Source organism: Peromyscus leucopus, chromosome 12, assembly GCF_004664715.2.
Source record: "Peromyscus leucopus breed LL Stock chromosome 12, UCI_PerLeu_2.1, whole genome shotgun sequence".
Taxonomy (NCBI): domain Eukaryota; kingdom Metazoa; phylum Chordata; class Mammalia; order Rodentia; family Cricetidae; genus Peromyscus; species Peromyscus leucopus.
Window position 1 is genome coordinate 62812687 of NC_051073.1, and position 21353 is coordinate 62834039.

General features: G+C 47.0%; 1 protein-coding gene and 1 pseudogene across 1 annotated transcript in view; one reads left to right on the forward strand and one right to left on the reverse strand.

The window, feature by feature from the left end:
* Positions 1-778: 778 nt before the first annotated feature.
* On the forward strand, positions 779-12873 carry LOC114685403 (annotated as a pseudogene).
* Positions 12874-14347: 1474 nt separating this feature from the next.
* Lrch3 (leucine rich repeats and calponin homology domain containing 3) overlaps positions 14348-21353 on the reverse strand; it is a 110987-nt gene continuing 103981 nt past the window's right edge. Inside the window, 1 exon segment of the mRNA XM_028860064.2 lies at positions 14348-17576. Coding sequence (XP_028715897.1) covers positions 17403-17576 — 174 coding nt within the window. The 3' untranslated portion in view covers positions 14348-17402.

The window sequence follows — 21353 nt, forward strand, 5'->3', positions numbered from 1 at the left end:
CATGAACTTCACCTTTTCTTTTTATTGAAAACTTTCTTGGCTCATTTTTCATGAATTGGGCTTTCCTTCAAGTGTCAGATAAGGAAGTCCCCTCAGAGGATCCTTCTTTCGACATTGTGCTAATGAAGGTCATCCTTACTGTGTCTCCCGAGCAGATTGCCTTCTCTCCCACACCACCCCACCACCTTAGATTAGTGCACACACACCATCCCACACCATTTGTTAAGTGCACACACATCCAGCCCACACCATTAGTGGAAGTGCACACACACCATCCCACACACCATTAGATTAGTGCACACACACAGAACCACACCACACCATTTGGGTTAAGTGCACACACACCATCCCACACCATTAGTGAAGTGACACACACCATCCCACACCATTAGATTAGTGCACACACACCATCCCCACCCACCATTCCCACACCATTAGTGAAGTGCCACAACACATCCACACGCTGATTAGTGCACACACACCATTCCCCACCACTAGGCACACACACTCTTTCCTCTCCCACATCTTCACTACGCTCGCTGGGCTTGGTTAGGTCTCCACTGTCTCTACTTGCCTTAGCTTCAGTGTCTGCTTACTGAAGAAATTTTTTTAATCAGTGAATTTTTGAGACCTTAAAATTGTGAAGCATGCTGGGAGGTGGTGGCGCATGCCTTTAATCCAGCACTCAGGAGACAGAGGCAGGCGGATCTCTGTGAGTTTCAGGCCAGCCAGGGCTACACAGACAGAACTATCTTGAAAAACTAACAACTCACACAAGATGATGATTAATCATGGGAAGCAAACCCACTCCTACTTACTACACGGAGGCCCAGAAACACATGCCAAGAACAAAGCCGTGTTAGAAGGACAGAGGGTAAGATACTCTGGCGTTTGTTCACACTCTCGAAATCTCCACACAGCTTCGTTCATAGACTGTGTTCTGACACTGGAGAGACCCACTCAGTCTGGATATGCTAGCTTTCATTTTCTCTCTTTTCTTTCTTCTTCTTCACATTTATTTATTTGTTTTATTTATTTATTTATTTATTTATTTATTGGTTTTGGGTTTTTTGAGACAGGGTTTCTCTGTGTAGCTTTTGCGCCTTTCCTGGAACTCACTTGTAGCCCAGGCTGGCTCGAACTCACAGAGTCCGCCTGGCTCTGCCTCCCGAAGTGCTGGATTAAAGGCGTTGTGCCACACGCCTGGCCTCACATTTATTTATTATGGGGGGGCACATGTATGGAGTCAAGGGCAACTTGAGGGAGTTCTCTCCCTCTACGATGTGGGTCCCAGGGATCAAACTCAGATCCTCAGGTTTGGTGGCAAGTGGTCCGCTGAACCTTCTGGCCAGCCCCTCTGCCCTTTTTTAAGACGGGATCTTCTGTAGTCCAGGCTGGCCTTGAGCATCTAAAGATGTAGCTAAGGATGACCTTGAACTCCTGATCCTCCTGCCTTCATTTCCCAGGGGCTGGGATTATAGGCATGTACTCCTATATCCAGCTTCTGTTCTTTTTTGAGGTAGGGTCTCAATGTGTAGCTCTGGCTGATCTGGGACTTGTAAGCAGGCTGGCTTCAAACACACAAACACCCACCTCCCTGTGGCTCCAGAGTGCTGGGATTAATGGTGTGTTCTACCATGCCCAGCATTATTTTTCTTTTTAATGAGACAAGTTCTCACTCTGTTGGTCCTGGTTGGCCTGGGAATCTGTGATAAGCCTTGTGCTTTGCCTCCTGGCGCTGAGACTAATTTTTCATTCATATCATGACTAAGAACAGTTCCCTTAGTGTGCTGGGAGAAAGCCAGCTCCACTTCCCTGTTGACTTAGAAGCACAATGGATTTTTAGTTTGAAACCCGGTCTCATCTCTGCAGAATGGGAACGAATACATTGCTCACCTCAAGGACCAGTTACAAGAGATGAAGGCCAAAACCAACTTGGAGAATCTTTATATGAAAAGAAATACTGAGCTGCAGATTTCCCAGACCCAGAAGAAATGTAACAGAGCAGAGGAACTCTTACTGGAGGAGATTGAGGTAACCTGTGCTACACTAGGCTATCTGGGAATGGAACTCAGTGACAGCATGTGCCAGATTCTGAGTCCACGATCCAGTATCAACAAACAACAAAATAAAACAAAAAACCAGGTCGATAACTTGATGATGTCATGTGGGATGTCACTTTAAAAAATGATTTATTTTGGGTCAGTGAGATGGATCAGCTGTTAAGAATACATGCATTTCAGCTGGGTGATGGTGGTGCACGCCTTTAATCCCAGCACTCGGGAGGCAGAGGCAGGCATATCTCTGTGAGTTTGAGGCTAGCCTGGGCTACCGAGTGAGTTCCAGGAAAGGTGCCAAGGCTACACAGAGAAGCCCTATCTCAAAAAACCAAAAAAAAAAAAAAGAATAGAAAAAAAAGAATACATGCATTTCTTAGTCAGGCAATGGTACATGCCTTTAATCCCAGCACCTGAGAGGCAGAGGTAGGCAATGCTCTATGAGTTCAAGGCCAGCCTGGTCTATAGAGTGAGTTCCAGGACCACTAGGACGATACAGAGACAACCTGACCAGAAAAACAAATGATGAGTACATGCATTTCTTCCAGAGGACCTGCGTTCTGTTCCCAGCACTCATGTTGGGAGGTTTACAACCTCCTGTAACTCCAGCTCCATGTTTTAAAATTACGTATAGGTGTGTGCATGTGGGTTCCCATGGCACTGGGCCCATGGAGCTGGAGTTATAGGTGGTTTAGAGCCCCCCCAGTCTGGGTGGTGGGAACTGAACTTAGGTCCTCTAACAAGAGCATTATGCGCTCTAGACTGCTGAGCATTCTCCTGCCTCAGCGAGCTGTCATTCCTGATACACTGTCAGCCAATGAAGGAGGAGGAAGAGGAAGATAAAGGTTTCCTTCATGACCAGTACAGCCCTTGAGGTCGGACATAAAAGACTAAATGGGGTCTTAAGTATTTGTGACTCTTGAGATTTGAATGGTTGTACCTCAGGCTTCTTTCTATGACTTGGAGAGGCTGCTGGGAAAGCTCTCCTCCCAGGTGGTGCTCTTGATCCCCAAACTGCTGTTTTTGTTTCTGTTCTGTTGTGGTCATCTCTTCCTCTTCCTCCTCCTCCTCTTCTTCGGCATTGGCTTTCTGTAGTTCAGGCTGGCCTCAGACTCACTTTGCATTGCAGGACTGGTCTTGAGCTGATCCGCCTGCCTCAGCCTCCAGAGAGCTGGGATTCCGGGTGTGGGCTGTCTTGAATTCTATAACATCCTTCCCTTGGCTGAGAATCTTTGTACCCTTGAAGCGTTGTTTTTCAGATGACAGGATTGCGATGGCCTTTTCTGGGGCCCTCGTGTGTGTCTCAGGAGGTGCCAGCCCATGTTTCTGCGAGTGTTTTATGGGGTACAAATGGATAGCTCTGTGGGGAAGCCTGGGCATTCTGGGGTCCCCGCTGGTCTCAGCCTTGCTGAGAGAGCCTGTGTTTGGTGCTTTAACAGAAGCTGAGGATGAAAACTGAAGAAGAGAACCGAGTTCACATGGACATCGAAATGTTCTTAAAAAAGAGCAGCAGGTAAGTCACCTGGACATGGATGCCTCAATTAGCAACAAATTAGAGATGCCCTAGAGGTTAAGAGCACTGGCTGCTTTTGCAGAGGACCTGGGTTCAGTTCCCAGCACCCACATGGCAGCTCACAGTTGTGACTCCAGGCTTTAATCCCAGCACTTGGGAGGCAGAGGCAGGTATATCTCGGTGAGTTCAAGGCTAGCTAGATCTACAAAGGGAGTTCCAGGATAGCTAGGGCTGTTACACAGAGAAAACCCTGTCTTGAACCCCCCCCCCAAATAAACAAACAAACACACACCCCAAACTCTCCCTGGTCTACATAGCAAGTTCCAGGGTAGAAAGGGCTCCTATAGTGAGACCCTGTTTCAAACAAAAAAATTCCCCTCATAAAAATTCTGAGGAAAGCATGCTTTTGTATTTAAGGACACAGTGTCTCACTATGTAGTCTGGCTGGCCTAGAACTCATTCTGTAGACCAGGGTTCAGTACCTCTGCCTCCCAAGTGCTGGGATTAAAGGTGGATGCCACCATGCTCAGCTCAAAATGAATTTAGTAAAGGAAAGAAAAAACAACACTAAGACTAATGAATGGGCAAGAAAAAAAAACAAAACCTAATGAATGGGGGGGGGGCCGCGGCGCTGGGGGTGGCGGGGGTGATGGCACATGCTTCTAAGCCCAGCACTCAGGAGGCAGAGGCAGGTGGATCTCTATGAGTTCGAGGCCAGCCTGGTCTGCAGAGTGAGTTCCAGGACAGCCAGAGCTGCATAGAGAAACCCCGTCTCAAAACAACAACAAAAAACAAAACAATAACAAAAAGACTAATGAAAGACTACATACAGCATCTGAATATAGCACACAGCTGTAATGTAAGGGCAGATACAATTTTTCTTCACCCTTCTAAATTTCACTTGTGTAAGACACATTTTGCTTGTTTTTCATTGCTTCATAACTATAATTTGAAAATAAGATATTTTGATTTTTTTCTTCTTGTGGTGCTTTGGGTTGAACTCAAGGCACCAGGGGCACCAGGCAAGCACTCTGTTACGAGCTGTATCGTCTCCAGCCCTCTATGTGCTGAGGTTTGTTTTATTTTGTTTTGTTTTTGAGACAGGGTTTCTCTGTGTAACAGCTCTGGCTGCTCTAGAACTTGCTCTGTAGCCCAGGCTGGCCTCGAACTCACAGAGATCCGGCTTGATTTTTTTTTAAATTATAAAAATAACATGTTCAGTTGAGGGAATCTTTTAAAATTATCAATTGCCTTTTCATCTTGTTCGTGTTCTTAGAATCTCTTTGCAAAATAATTTAAAATCATTATAAACTGTCCATTGAGTGGACACATGTCTGCTCCGGCCACTACTGATCATCACTGCAGGGTATTTACTAAGTCAGTCGCAGGGATAGAAAAGCACTTCGGAGGGACTGGGACTGGGCTTTTGTGATTCTGGATAAATGTTACAGACGCTTTTCCCCATTGTGTGCTGTGAATGTAGCCCAGGCACTGTATAATCTGTTCTGCCGTTAGTGATGGGTGCAGTCGCTTCAAGGCATCTCTCTTTTCAGCATTGATTGATTGATTGATTGATTGATTGATTGATTGTGTGTGTGTGTGTGTGTGTGTGTGTGTGCATGCAAGTGTGACCCATTCTTCTCAAAGGAGAGCAAGCAGAGTATCTCCACCAGTAAGAGAGCCTCAAAAAGAGGAGGTTCGATTTTACCCAAGACCAATCATGTAAAAGTCCAGATTCAGTTGTCCAGTTCTCAGTAAATGTCTTAACTTGCATAAGAGAACTTGGTCCAGATGTCTGTCTAGGTGTAATCCTGTTCAAAACACCATTAAAGCCCAAAATAAAAGAAGCCTTGCCCATAGCCAGGTGTGGTAGCATGTGCATTTTACCCAAGCACTCAAGAGACAGAGGTAGGCAGATCTCTATGGGTTCTAGGCCAGCCTGAGCTACACAATGAGACCCCATCTCTGATGATGATGATGATAACAATAATGCCCCAAGCCAGGCACAGTTGCTTACATTTGTAATCTTAGCATTCAGGAGGTAGAGACAGAAGGATCAGGAGTTTGAAGCTAACCTGGGCTACATGAGATCATGTCTTACAAAAAAAAAAAAAAAAAAAAAAAGAACCAAAAGGAAAGAAATGAGTAAGGGACAGAGGAAGGGAGGGGTAAGAGAAGGTGGAAGGAAAGGGGGTGAGTGGGACCCATTATCTTTCGTGCTAATCAGCACCACACTGTTTAACTACAGAGTTAACACTAAAACAGAAGCATGTACAAATGATATAAGGAAAAACGTAACAGTGTTTCCAGCCAATCTATCTAGAAAACCCAAATAGACTGACTGCAAAACCATAGATCTAACATGAGATATCCTGAGGAATCCAAGACAGTGTACAGAGCTGAAGGGATTTTTCCGTATACCCTGTACCTGGAGATGGTTCAAGCATGTGTGATGTTGTGATAAACAGCAAAACTTGGAAGTGATCTAAGTGTCCAATAGAAAACTGCTACCGGGCTGGAGAGATGGCTCAGTGGTTAAGGGCACTGGCTGCTCTTCCAGAGGTCCTGAGTTCAATTCCCAGCAACCACATGCTTGGCTCACAACCATCTATAATGAGATCTGGTGCCCTCTTCTGGCCTGCAGGCATGCATGCAGGCAGAATACTGTATACATAATAAATAAATACATCTTTAAAAAAAAAGAAAGAATTGAAAAATGCCACCTACTCTCAGGCATATTTCAACCGTGGGATATCATGTAGCATTGAACTGCTATTGAAAACTTTAGATTAGAAAAATAAAAACTACTGGGCGGTAGTGGTGCATCCCAGCACTCAGCTCTGTGTGTTTGAGGCCAGTCTGGTTTACAGAGTCAGTTCCAAGAACAGCCAGGGCTACACACAGAGAGAAATCCTGCCTTGGAAACAAAAAAGAAGATTTGGGTCTTGGCGGAGAAAGTGTGGCTGTGGTTTCCTGCGTGGGAAGAGGTGTGCTTGCTGGACGACCTGAAGCCAGGAGAAGCTGGCTAACAGGAAGCCGAGACTGGGGGAAAAGATTTTTTGTTTGTTTGTTTGATATGGTTCTTACTATACAGCCCAGGGTGTTCTCCAAGTCTGGATCCTCCTGCCTCAGCCTCCTGAGTGCTGGAATTACAGGAGTGTGCACATGGCTGGTTTAGATGTTCTGTTCTCTCCTCCTCCCTCCCTCCACCCTTCCCCTCCCTCCTTCCTCTTTCTTCTTCAGTCAGATGAATAGTGTATAAGATGGACTATTGTCATTGAGATATTTTTTCTCTTTTAATATGTTAAAGTAAAACACTATGGATTTGCTGTTGCGTCCTTTAAATTCTAGCAATTCACCTCACCCGGTCATAATGCAGATGGCAAGCACAGGCTGTGGTTGTTAGTTAAATGTGTTGGTGCTCCTGGGTGTCACAGCACTAGCAGTGTGCCCAGGAGCCTCCAGGAGACCTCTGTCATGGCCTCCAGTGCCCTCTACTGACAAAGCTTAGTATTTTGCTAGGTAGCCAAACATTTCCAGGGAGGCCAGGCCCTGCAGAAAGTACTCGGAGCTGAGAGCCGGAGGCTGACACAAATGGGGAGGTGTACTCTGTAGATCACGGGTGTGCAAATTTTATTACGTTAAGGAGTTTTTTTGTCAATGTTTTGTTTTTTGTATTTTAAACCAGTAACTACACATTTGTTTTTAAATTTTAAATTTTAAATTTAAAGAGACTGCATCTCATTACATAGCCCTGGCTGGCCTGGAATTCACTATGAAGACCAAGCTGGCCTCAAACTCAAAGAATTCAGAGTTGTCTCGTGAGTGCTGGGATTGAAGGTGTGTGTCACCATGCCTGGCTGAGATGCATTTTTTTCCATCCATCCTAATCATCATTTATGTATTTATTTCTCCTTTAATACGTTCATAAAGTAAAATACACTTGTGTATCTTAAGTATATTTATTTATGTGTATGTGTATGTATATCTGCCACACTGAAGCCGGAAGACGGTGTTAGATCCCCTGGAGCACTCAGGAAGTGACAGGTGGTTGTGAACTGCTCAAGCTTAGCCCCTCCGCAAGACCAGGACAGGCTCCTAATCAAAAAACTAGTAAAGCCATAGCCGGACCTGAAGTTCCTTAGGAGGCAGTCAAGTCTAATGGGAGGCGCACAGGCTCTGAAGGCAGATTCCAAGAATTCCAGCCCACACTCACATTTCCTTGAATTCTTTAGACCTCCAGCTCTCTCAGCTAGTGGATGTAAAGCAGAAACACACAATCTTTGTACAGCACAATGCAGCACAATAATAGATTTTGTATGCCAGGGTATCTGACATTTGCAAAAAAATTGATTTCAACATAGGATATTGGAAAGGAGGAGGTAAATACAAAATTTTACTTTATTAAAAGCAACAGAACATAGACAATGACTAATTCTAGACCTAAGAGAAAGGAAGCAAAACCTAAGCATGTATAAGAAGTTTAAAGGTAGCTACGGAGCTGGAGAGATGGCACAGGAGGAAGTTTGTCCTGCTCTGCTGCAGGACCTGAGTTCAGTCCCCAGCGTCGGCTTTTCATTTTCCCCAGCCGAAGTGCGCCTTCAAGTAACTTTCCAAGACCGACTCTCATCTTTCTGTTGTATTGGAAATTAGGTTGGCCAGGCATCTTATCCTAGACTCATACCTGTTTTCATTGAGAATTTTCAGTCCTCCCCTCTCCCCAGATAGTGTCTCATGTATCCCAGGCTGGACTAGCTTGTTATGTAGCTAAGGATGGCCTCGGACTCCCAAGCCTCCTGCCTCTACTTTGGTTATAGATGTGGGCAATTGTAGCAGGAATCTTAAAAGTTCTTATTGATACAATCAAACCCGGAGCCAGGTATTGGGGGTGAATACTGGAAGGTCAGAGAGACAGAACAAGCCACAGCTATCTCACCTCGCCGGTCTTGTTCTGTCTCTCAGACTGGAGGCCTCTGAGTCCTCATCCGGAATGGGTCTCAGCTGAATTACTGCTCCAAAGCCTGAATGCTTAACCAGCCAAAATGCTTCTAGTCTCTGGTCCTCACGCCTTATATACCTTTCTGCTTTCTACCACCACTCCCTGGGATTAAAGGATGGCTTTCTGGGATTAAAGGCGTGTGTCACCATGCTTGCTATTTCCAATGTGGCCTTGAACTCACAGAGATCCAGAGGGATTTCTATCTCTGGAATGCTAGGATTAAAGGTGTGAGTGCCACCATTTTCTAGCCTTTGTATCTAGTGGCTGTCTGTTCTCTGACCCCAGATAAATTTATTAGAGTACACAATATTTTGGGGAACACAATACCACCACAGGCAATCATGTCTAGTTTTATGTGGTGCTGGCCGTCAAATCCAGGGCTTTGTGCATGCTAGACCAGCACCCCAACTGAGTGTACCCCCAGCCCACATTTCAGTCTTTTGACTAGTGTTCAGTGTTGTTAATAAAAAAAGAGCTGAGTCGGGCGGTGGTGGCGCACGCCTTTGATCCCAGCACTCAGGAGGCAGAGGCTGACGGATCTCTGTGAGTTCAAGGCCAGCCTGGGCTACAGAGTGAGTTCCAGGAATGGCGCAAAGCTACACAGAGAAACCCTGTCTCAAAAAAACAAAACAACAACAAAAAAGAGCTGATGTCATTGCTTACCTTTTGGAATGTCTACCTGCTCTTCTGCTACCTCCCCCCACATCACTGGAGCCCCTCCCCCGGTGTTTTTATCTTGGCCTATGAGTGTTGATTCATTTCTGAAGAGTTCAACCCCAAGGCCGCATGTCAAAGCAAGAGCCACCTACCCTGAGCTAAACCCAGCCCCTCCGGATTTTCTCGTCACTTTATGTATTTTTTCATCTTATTGGTAGACAATTCCATAAAATATATTTTGGTGACATTTACTCCTTCAACTCCGCCCGGATCTAACCCCACTTCCCTACCCACCTCAAACTGTCCTTTAAAGAAACCCTCGGACACAATTTGTACTGCCCAGGTACTCTTGGTCGTGTGGCCTTCCAGTGGTGTGTGGTGACTGCTGGCGGCCACCCCCTCAAAGAAGACAGGCTCTTCCTCTCCCGCCAGCTGTCAGTTGCCATTAGCGTCCCAGCTAGGGTGGGACTTCTTGCCCACCTCCACGCTCTGAGATTTTGCCTGGCTTTGAGTTCCACGCGTCTTGTGCATGTGTCCCATGCGGTTGGCTCATAGGCGCCCCCCCCTGCGGCTCACACAGAAAAGTACACACATGTGGAGTGTACTGTGTTTGTAGCCACCAACCAGACAAATAGAATATGTCAGCACGCCCCCCCCCCCATGCCCTCACCACGTCTATTCTGACTGGACCTCTGTAGGAAAACGTGCGTGTTCTTGCTGTAATTGGCATCACACGGTCCTGTTATTTTATGTCTGGTGGGAGCCACGTTTTAATGTTCTTTCCAAATAGAAACTTGAGGAGAAGCTAGAGTTCTGGATGGAGAAGTTTGATAAAGATACAGAAGCAAAACAGAATGAGTTAAATGCTCTCAAGGCTGCCAAGGCCACCGACCTATCCCACCTTCAGGACCTTGCAAAGACGGTAAGGGGTGGTAGTGGACCCCCGGGGAATGAGTGGAAGCCAGCGAGGGGCTGGGAAAACTTTTTAGCCAAAAGTAGAGGTGTGTCTGTAAACCAGTGGGACTCTGACGACGACGACGACGACGACGACAGGATGTTTTTTGAGCCATCCACTTGATGTGTGGAGCAGGCTGGCCTTGAAGTTTCTTCCTGCCGCGTACCCTGGTGGAGCAGGCTGGCCTTGGCCTTGCAGTATCTTCCTGCCGCGTACCCTGGTGGAGCAGGCTGGCCTTGGCCTTGCAGGAGTCTTCCTGCCCGCGTCCCCGGTGTTGCGGGATCTCTGGTGTGCGGGGCTGGTTGCGCTGTGACGACTGGGCCCCCTGTGTACGTGTGCAGATCCGGGAGTATGAGCAGGTCATCATTGAGGACCGGATGGAAAAGGAGAAGACCAGGAAGAAGATGGAGCAGGATGACCTGGAGCTGAAGAGCATCGTGAAGGTAGGAGGCGCGCGGGGGCGGGGGCGGTCGGGCGGTCAGGGTGGGCATGGAGGGAGTGGGGGGTAGACCGCGGGCGCTCTGCAGCACGCGGTGGGTGCAGGCAGACAGGTGACAAAGGAAAGGGCAATCCCGACCCCAGCCTGGGCAGAGGAGGTGAGCAGTGGAAGCAGAGCCTCTTTCCAGCCATGACATCCGAGGAGGGGACTCCGGTGTAGGCAGGATGCTCCCGGATGCCCTGCCCCCCTCCACATCCGGTTGTAAGTCGTTGTCTGCTGCTGTCCAATACAAGTTGCTTAAAAAAACAAACAAACAAAAAACAAAACCAAAAGGTGGAAGGGACATGCAAATTGGAAAAAACAAATTTAAAACTTCTTTTAGCTTACTATTTTTTATTTATTGAGACAGCGTCTTTCTCCATAAGCCCTGACCGACTGGGACTCACTATGCCTGTAGCCTACCATGCGCCTTTTACCTCAGCCTCCTGAGAATTGGGGAATATAGACGTGAGCAATCAAGGCCCGGCTGAGATAGTAGAATATCTCATAAACATTTTATGTGAACTTACAAATATTAATAATGACATGATCAAGTCCAGATTCTGGAAAATATTTTTAAGATTCATTTTTACTTTAATTATGTAAATGTCCGTGTGTCTGTATGTGGGTACGTGCACTCATGTGCATTTGAGGCCCAGAGAGGCATCAGGTCCCTTGGAGCTGGAGTTACAGATGGCTGTGAACTTCCAGATCTCGTGGATATTGGGAAACTAACTCAAGTTATCTGCAAGAGCTTATGTGCCTGCCCTTAACTGCTGGATCATCTCTCCAGTCCCTGGAAAAATGTTTAAAGCAAAAACTGTAAGGCAAAGACAGCAGCTGGTTTGAAAAACGCTGCCTGGAAGGGCATCCTTCAGGGGCCCTGCGGGGAACGAATTTGAGATGTAGAGGAGGAAGCAAGTTCTGCCTGTGTAGTTCAGGCTGGCTGTGAACGCCACTGACCGTGTGCTGGATTACAGGTGTACGCCACCATACAAGGCTGTGTTCTCTTCCGTTTTTTGTGGTACTGGGTTTTGAGCCCAGGGCCTCTAAGCGTCTCACCACTGAGCCACAACCACAAGTCCAAAATGAGAGCTTTAGGGTACTTTCCGGGCCAGGTATCCAAACTCATCATTGATCTTCCTATTAGGAACATTTAGTGTATAATTAGCAAATGTTGGTCCAGCTTGTTATGTTTTCTGTCTGTCAAGATTCCATTCAGAGTGAAGAACTGAGCAGACTGCTTTTGTTCTCACTAGTGGATTCACATGCTCTCAGTAGGCAAGGCGAGGCTGACTTTATAACTTAGATTGTTCAGAACAGTTCATCACACTCACAGACATTCAGGGGACTTGTAGCTGCTCCCTAAAGATGCGATACACCGTGAACCACTGAGACGTCTCAGCTTGGCCATCAGTGCGAGCAGCAGACATTCATTCCCTTTATAACCAGTGGCTGTGATGTGTGAGGTGTGAGGTGTTCACCCAAGGAGCAAGCCCTGAAGTGTTGGGGCTCTAAGTCTGACAGAAAGCGGGGTCCAGCACACTGCATTCTCACTCTCGGCCAGGAGCAACAGGGTAGCCATACTGACAGCAGCCTGGCCACTGCCATGTCTCAGAGATGTTCCTTAAACACTAACGACCGTGGGGTCCCTGTGTAGCAAGAGCACAGTGCTGTTGGGTGCATTGAGATGAACTGCCTCCCTTCTCTCTTCCAGCTCCAGGCCTGGTGGCGAGGTACAGTGGTCCGGAAGGAAATTGGAGGTTTCAAAATGCCCAAGAAAGAGAAAGATGACGGCAAAGATTCCAAAGGCAAGGAGAAGGATAAACGGAGAGGCAAGAAGTGAAGAGTGACAAGTGCCTGTTGTCCTTTGGTCTGGTCTCGAGACCTCCGTGATGAAGACTTTCACCCAGGACGCCTAGGGAGGTCACCAGGCCTGTTACCCTCCTAATCAAACCCCGAATGGGGGCTATACCATGGCTGTAGGGCCTCTTCAGACTGTGGACTTGGGGGAAGACATGTTGAGTAGCTTTGTGAACATTCTCATCAGAAAACAGTTCATCAGCTTATAGTGATGTACTACACACTTGTGCAATATTTGAGTCTGATTTAATGCCCTATGATTAAAGTGAAAACTGTTATAAACAAACGTGAGAATTCAGTGGGAATATAAGGTTATCACTTAGCATAGTATGTATGCACATGGTAGTTAATAAGCTGGTTCTTGACTGTCTCACAGGGCTACAGCAGTCTAGGTTTGGTGGTATCGGGGGATGGCATCTAATACACCTCTTATATAAGCTGCTCCGGCAACTTTTCTGGGGACAGATAGAGAAGGAAGTGGCCAACGTGAGAGAGATGGAGTGGGGATACACAGTCCTCTAGTGGTACAGATGGGACACGGGTCCCGGGTTAGTTCAGAGAGATTTTGGCCAAGTGAGACACAATTATGTCCATCATCTGGGCTCTTACAACTTAAACAAGATAGGTGAAACCGGCCTGTGCGGCATACGGCAGAGTTGGTTTGCAGCCTTCCCTTAAACCAGCAGCCTACTCACTGGCTCATTCCTGCTGTGACCAGTCAATAGGGAAGGTCTGGGACCGCTAGAGCTTTCGGCTGGATGCAGCTGGCTCACATATCTATCTCCACTCCGCCACCGCCCTTCTGTGTGTGCATGCTGTGTGCTGACGCTCATGCGGGGTTCAGGACAGCTCCGTGGACTCGGTTCTCTCCACCTTTCTGTGGGTTCTCGGGCTCAAATTCAGGTCACCAGGCTCATCTTGGAACTTGCTGTGTAGACAAGGATGGCCTTGAATTCGGAGATCTGCTTGTCTCTGCCATCCTGTGTACTGGTATTAATTAAAGGCGTGCGCCACCACGCCTAGCTTGTTTCTTTAAATTAAAAAAAAGTATTTAGTGTGTGCATGCAAACATGTATGCATGTGCATGTTACAACTCATGTGTGGGGTTGGAGGGGCACAGCTTTCAACAGCGGTCTCCTTCGGGTCCCTGAGATTAAAGTCAAGTCATGGGGCTTGGCAGCCAGCCCCTTTACCTGATGAGCCATTTCATTGGCCCTCAACTGGGTATTTCTGAGAGGAAAGTTACCTTAATGTGTCTTATGTCTTAATTCACGAATTAAACCCTTTTAACTTTTTGAGACTTCATGCAGCTCAAGTTGGTTTCAAACTCACTATGTAGTCCAGGCTGGCCTTGAACCTCCTGCCCTGTGTCCTAAGTGCTAGGACTGCAGGTGTTTATGCAGTGTGGGAATGGAACCAGGACTTCATGCACGCCAGTAGGCACACTACAACTGCACCATAGTCCCACCTGAGTCAGCCGCCTAATCCTGCTGCCGTCCACGCTACCTCACTACCTGTGCCTCCTTAAGAAGTGGGTGTTGTCACCGGGTGGTGGTGGCTCACGCCTTTAATCCCAGCACTCAAGAGGCAGAGCTAGGTAGATCTCTGTGAGTTCGAGGCCAGCCTTGTCTACAGAGCGAGTTCCAGGACAGACTCCAAAACTGCACAGAGAAACCCTGTCTCGAAAAACCAAAAAAAAAAAAAAAAAAAAAAAAAAGTGGGTGTTAATCTCAAAGGCTGTTTTATCAAGAGTCGTCCCCTAGTGAGCCAGCCAGACGGATACCCTTCCCTTGACTTGTCTTTGCTAAAGAAATAAGTTTTAGGCTTGAACATTTGCAAGTGTTTATTTATTACATGCTGCTGAAGTATTGGCTTTTATTTTAATGTCCACATATAAGATGGCATACAGGCAACTTAAAATAACATACACAGTATCGACATATTTATACTTAAAACTTACACAGTGTATTTACAGACATACAAATATAGGACAATGTTTACAAAACCTTTTACTAATTACATGTGTGTAACATTTCAGAAGTCAAATCTGCTGTAAGCACCTCACTGCAATGTGTATACAAAAGGCTTCTACACAACGAGTTTTCCTTCATTTCTACAACCATCTAAATACTTAGCTCTTCAGACTCATCAGCATAGCACGTTGTTAGTCACTGCTGACTAGAGGAAACCAGATTACAGGCTCCTTGATGAGCTGCAAGGGTGTATTTACAGAGCGGCTGGGTTGGAAACCACCCACTGATCCAACTTTTCTAGTCTGCTCTAGCCAGATACAAGGGTTCCTCCGTGAGTCCCTCAGACCTGCTCATTACAGGAGGATCCTGGTCGGAGTGCGAGGCAGAGATGCCTCTGAGAGCCTGGAGACTGCTGACAGGACATCTCGGTAGGGCTGGGCAGGCGCCTGGCTTGTTCATCGTCAGCACTGGTAAGGTAGCCAATTCTGGTTAGGGGACTATGACAGGACTAACTATCCTACACTGGGGTCTCTAGCAAGGTTAAATATCAAAATGAATTGTTCTTCACTTTAGAAACAGACATATGAAGTCACAAAAAGACCAACAGAAAACCTGAATTGTTGTTATATGCTGACTCAGAAGACCTGTAACAACCTCAGCCCAAACTGTGCAAATGTTTCCTAATAATTAAATCTGAATTAGCTTGATAAGTACATAAGATCTCACAGAAAAACTAAAATGTTAAAATGTCCTCTTTTTTCTGAGGTAGGGTTTCACTGTGTAGACGAGATCCGCCTCCTCTGCATCTCAAAAGCTAGGATTAAAGACGTGTGCCACCACGCTGTGCAAGGTCGACTTACTCTTGGAATTCTCGTAACTCTTCCAGGTGTTGTATTAGGTAACGTCTTCGGGACTCATATTCTACCCAATATTAAGATCTAGAATGTGGAAATCTATTCTATTATGCTGAGGTTTAATGGACTAGAAGGCAAGTGTGTGCCAGCCCAGCAGCCCAGCTGGTGGTGAACAAGCCTTGCTGCGTCCGTCTGCTCTGGGAGGAGCCTGCAGGGCTGGGCGGGAGCCCAGGTGCTCTTCATAGACTGACTTACCTTTCCTTGAGATAAGGTCTTGTAGTGTAGCCTAGGCTGGCCTCAAATTCATGATCCTCCTGCCCTAGCCTCCTGAGTTACAGGCCTGTGCCACCATGCCTGGCTGCTGTTACATGCTTCTAAACTTGGATAAAGTAGCAATGTTCTAATAAAAACCTCTCTGAACAAACAAGGAGAAATTATTTTCACTAGATACTTAAAATGATTTTGTTCAAAGTCACTTTTAGAGGAAGGATATTTAAAAAAATATTTTTACATGTATGAGTGTTTCATCTTCATGTATGTATGTGTACCATGTACACGCCTGGTACCTGAGGAAGTCATTGGAGGGCATCAGTTATGAAGTGCCACATGGGTGCTGGGGATTGAACCCTGGCCCTCTGCAAGAGCAGCCAGGGCTCTCCACTGCTGAAGCAGCTCTTCAGAACAGTCTACTACAGCCCAGGTGGGCTGCAGTTACCTAGCATCCTGCTAAGTCCTGACCACCCAGCTTCCACTTTTGGAATGTTTGGAATTACAGGCTCGTGTGCCTCTCTGCACCTAATTTTAGGTGGTGCTGGGGATGGAACCATGGTCCAGTATCAAAGTTATTGCTTTTAGATGCTGTACAGGGTAAATACTGTTCTCAAATGCAAGCCTTGGGAGGAAAAACCACAAAAGTGAAGGCCTATATAGAGAGCCCTATTAAACGGCTCCATGGAATCACTCTATCTGCCCATCGGACACCAAAGACAGCTAACAACTAAAGGCACGCAAACTCTGGGGAGGAAACTCTGTGCTTAGGTTAACTACAGATGCCCACGCTGTGCTGGACCCCGGCCCTTTTGTTCCCTGCGCACAGCTGTGCAGTAAGGCACAGGCAGCGGGTGTGGGGGAGGAGCTGGGGGAGAGAGGATGTAAGAGTGTGGCTCTCCTGCCCTGCCTGGTTCAGGTGCCCGGGATCAGCATGGCTCACTGGGTCACATGCAAATACTGTTGAGAACGTTATACCTTATAGCTTAGACCTGTGTGTGGAGTGTGTCTCTGTGTTTAGGAAATAGCAGGGTGATGCACAGAACCACCCTCTAGAAAAAGATGGGGTGGTAGTGGGCAGGGCTGGGGAGAGGCCTGGACGTTGTTTTAAATACCTGTTATATTGTGCAAAACCGAGGGCTTCTCTGTTATTTTTGTTTTCTTTGACAGAACTGTCCAAGTCATCATAATACAGCCTTTGATGTAAATGCAGTTGAAAACGCAGCAGGGCAGGACCTCAAACCACATAACTATGTGTCTTGGAACAGTGGTCTCTACTGCCTGAGAACAACTACAATGTCTGCTCAAAATGCAGGTTCCCAGGCCACAGCCAAAACTTTGATGCAAATCTGGATTTCACAAATGCTCCAGGAGAATGAAGCCCAACTGTGGAAACCAGTGAGCTGTAGACATCCAGGGAATTGGGAAAGAGAATGGCATGTCTGTCTTCGGAGAGAGCTAAACACTCGGCTTCGAAGCTGCTGGCTCTGGCATGAAAAATGAGCCTGCTCCCCACGAAGAAGGCACAGCCAGCCTAGGCTTCCATGTTGGGTCCTCAGTAATCAAAGTTCCACTTAAGAAAATTGTGTCTTCATTAAAAACAAAAACTAGAGGAAATGGGTTTAATCTCCCCTAAAATGGAGAAGTGAAGCAAACATTCCAGGCAGGAATCGTGAAGACCGCGTCTAGGAACACACAGGGCTCCGTCTGAGCAGGCGGCGCCAGCAACCGCATCCTCCCGCTCCCTGTTTTGGCTGTGCCAACACCACCCAGGGCCTGGGAGTCCTCAGACAGCAGAGAGCTGCGGCTGCTGCTGCTGCTGCTGCGGCTGCGGTGGTGGCTGCTGCTGCTGCTGCTGCGGCTGCTTGGGTGGGGCAAGCTCCAGGAGGGCCTGGACAGTCACCGCAACCTGGCTCAATCCTTTCTCTTCTAAAATGTGCAGAGGCAAACATAATTGCTCCTGAAAGGGGACAAAAGTAACACAAAACAAACAGAAAAGAAAAGAGGATGAACATCACAGAACCGAAAGGAACTTTCACCCCCACCCCGTAACAACCAAGTGAGATCCGCAAAGTTCCCGGGAAACCCACCCGCTAAAGGAGGCAGACGCAGACGGTGTCTCACACTTAGGGGCACTTTATTAACAGTTAAAGGTCCATACAGATGTCTGGAAAAGCGGAAGACTGACAGGGGACACAGTTACACAGCAGGAGGAACAGCCCAAAGATCAGGGCAGACTTACAGAGCAGGAAATATGGAAAACAGGCCAAGTTACACCAAGTTACGGCTCAAGGGAAAACAGCATTCGCAGAGGACACTCTGCGAAGAAACTCACAAACAGCAGGGACACATCATGGTTCCCTGATGACCTTAACTGCAGGAAAGGGAGGGACCAGAACCTGTGCCACAGCTCCATTCTGTAAGCCACAGCCCTCAGAGTTAAATGGATTTAAGAAACATTTCTCTACTTTGGGTAATTTGTAGAAGGGTAAACCTAAATTAGTTGAAAATCAGATTCTAAAAATTGTATTTTAGCTGGGTGTGTTTGATCCTAGGACTTAGGAGGCAGAGCCAGGCAGGTCTCTTCGAGTTCAAGGCCAGCCTGGGCTACAGAGCAAGTCTGAGGCCAGGGTACACAGAGAAACTGTCTTGAAAAACAAAACAAAAAACAAAACAAAATTATATTAGAAAAAGTAAAGTATTTCATATAGTAAAATTCAGCACATTAAGTCATGCTGGAGAACTATTATGTAAACTTACTCACATCTTAGTAACTGATCCATAAAAGTGACTGTTCCTTTAGGTAGGAAGTTAGATATATCCATCTTGCTACTCTTGTAAGAAAAAGGCAAATTTTAGCATAACTTACTAGTTTTTCTTCTTCTCACCAAAAATTATTTATTTATTTACCTATTTATTTATTTAGAGATAGGTCTCTCTCTGTAACCCTGGCTGTCCTGGAGCATGCTACGTAGATCAGGCTGGCCTCAAACTCAGAGATCCTTTTGTCCCAGCCTCCCAAATGCTTGGATTAAAGCTGTGTGGCACCATGCCGGGTAGAGCTGACTTCTTTGCCTTTAGCTGTACAGCTCAGGCTGGCCCACACCCCAGTCTGAGGGTTACAGGAGTGCTCTACTACATGCTGTGCCACTTGATTATCAAAATGGACTGTAATAAAAACGCAGCAAGAGCCGGTCGGTGGTGGCACACACCTTTTAAGAGGCAGGTGGATCTCTTCTCTGAGTTGAGGCCAGCCTGGTCTACAGAGCGAGTTCCAGGGCAGTCAGGGCTACACAGAGAAACCAGAAACCCTGTCTCAGAAAAAATTCAAAACAAAAAACCAAACCACAAGAAAATACAGCAAGTATTTGTTTTTGAGGCAGTTATTGGTACTTGAGTGTAAGTACTTCCTTTTTTATTTAATGCTGATTTGCTAATAAAACTAGAAGTTCTGAATTAATACTCTGAATAACTCTGCAACTACAGAGAAGCTGTATTTAAAATGAATCTGCACCAGCCAATGGTGGCACACGCCTTTAAGTCCAGTACTGGGAGACAAAGGCAAACGGATGGATCTCTGAGTTCAAGGCCAGCCTGGTCTACAGAGTGAGTTCCAGGACAGCCAGGGCTACACAGAGAAACCCTGTCTTGAAAAACCCAACCAACCAAACAACAAAAAGATGAAATCTGTGTGTGGTTTGCTCTGGGTGGGACACTTCCTCCAGGGCCAATTCCCTGTTGTCTGCTCAGCGGTACCCAGGCCCAAGCCAAGGGTGAGTGGCTAGCTAGGTGCGCAGTGGTTTGGACACCACTCAGAGGCGGCACTTCCACATGCACATCAACTCTGTGGATGTTTCCTAGGAACCTACCATTGCTGGTCTAGACCACACACCAGCCTCTGTGGTGGTTTTGTTTGCTGGTTTTTATTTTAAAGACAAGGTTTTGCTATGTAGCCTATCCTGTTTCAGACTCCTAAGTGCTGGGATCACAGGTGTGTATCGCCACCTGGCTTTAAGCCTGACCGTGTGTGTGTGTGTGTGTGTGTGTGTGTGTGTGTGTGTGTGTGTGTGTGTGTGTGTTGTACACGTATAAAAGGACCAAAGTCTACAGAACTCAGACAATAATCACAGATTCCAAGATGTCTTAAAAGAAGGCAAACCCACACCAGCACACCTTGGAAAGGCACTGCTGTACAGCACTGAGTCTGTCACCGTGTCAGCATTAGCAGGGACAGTAAGAAACGGCCTACTTCAGACAGAAGTGTGTGAGGGAAGCGGATGCCCAGGTTAACCACGACGGGTACTGTGTTCCTGGCAGTCTCTCTTGAGCTGCCGTCCAGTTCTGTCAGTAGAGTGTAGAGACACCATTTGCGAGAACTGCGATCTGAATGCAGCAATGTTGTTCTCAGCCCCAGGTCCTGAAACTGATCTACTAAGCATTCTGAGATGGACCTGCAGTTCTGATACAATCTCCCCAACAGCCTACAAAATACAAATTCACCTATAAAAATGGCTCCAATGTCAGAAATGTCACATTCTAAAAGGATTCTGGCAGTGGATCTGTCACAGGCAGCACCCATGGTAAGCATGGCCAGATCTCAGATGCAGACTCTGGTCATCTGCTCAGTGGCCACAGTCTTAAATGGACACAATGGCTCAGAACAGCAATCGGGGCAACCCCCAGGATCTTTAAACTAAAAAGTCAGACCGAACAAAAAACGGTAAGTTTCAATGCCCTGTGCCTTCTAAATGTCCAAATACTGTTAGAATGACAGGCAAGTTAGGATTTCAAGGCAGAGAACTAAGTGACAAGGTAGTCCACATTAGAAAGGGTACCAGTAATTTCATGATGAGCAGCTGTTGAAAGGCTCAGACATTCTTTACTTCAAAACTGAAGCTGTAGCATAGTAGAAAAAGATGGACGGAGTTCTCTATGGCTCAGGACTGCATTAACAGAAATGCCTCACCCCCGACCCCACCCCCATCCCACCATGAGAAACAAGGCCACAGGGCAGGTGGGAAGCCAATGACCAGGAGAGAGAATGCTGATCTCTGTTAGCCATCGCTGGTGCCTACTGTGGACGCAACGCCCCTCTGCACACATAGGACACGATGCATCTACTCAAGTTAGCACTCGGAGAAAACGTGCTTTTGTCACTAACGACTCTGTACGAGGAACAAACCTTCACCAAACACAGGAGGGCGGTGGAAGGCACGGGCTGCACAGTCAGCCATAGGGGAAGAGCCGGTAATAAAGCACACAGAGAGTTAACATTAAAGCACAGTAAAATGCCACGAAACCCAGAAGCTGCACAGACAAGGAGACAAAGCTGGATTCTTCCGCATGGGCCCCGAGAGAAAGCAGTGTTTCGACAGTTCTTTTAACGCTGAGGTTTAGCTGAAGGATGTCGGAAGGGGAACAGAGAGTGTCCTGTCCAAAGGCGAGCAGGGAAGGAAAACAGAAAAACATAGTCAGTGGAGCAGAAGCAGACACGGACAGAGCTCAGTCAGTCACGCCAGCCGCGGTCAGACGCACACCCTGCGGCGGCGGCGGCGGCATTCTATCACAAGTAGGAGAATGCTGAAAACCCAAACTCTGGCTCTTCTCTGCACACAGATGACTTTTCTACCGGGCAGCAGAAGGAAGTCTGCTTGTTGGTGGCTAGCCATGAGCATTAGGGAACCATGGACAGAGCTGGCGTGTGGCGTGAGGCCTGAGAGTGGGCGGTGAGGAGGGG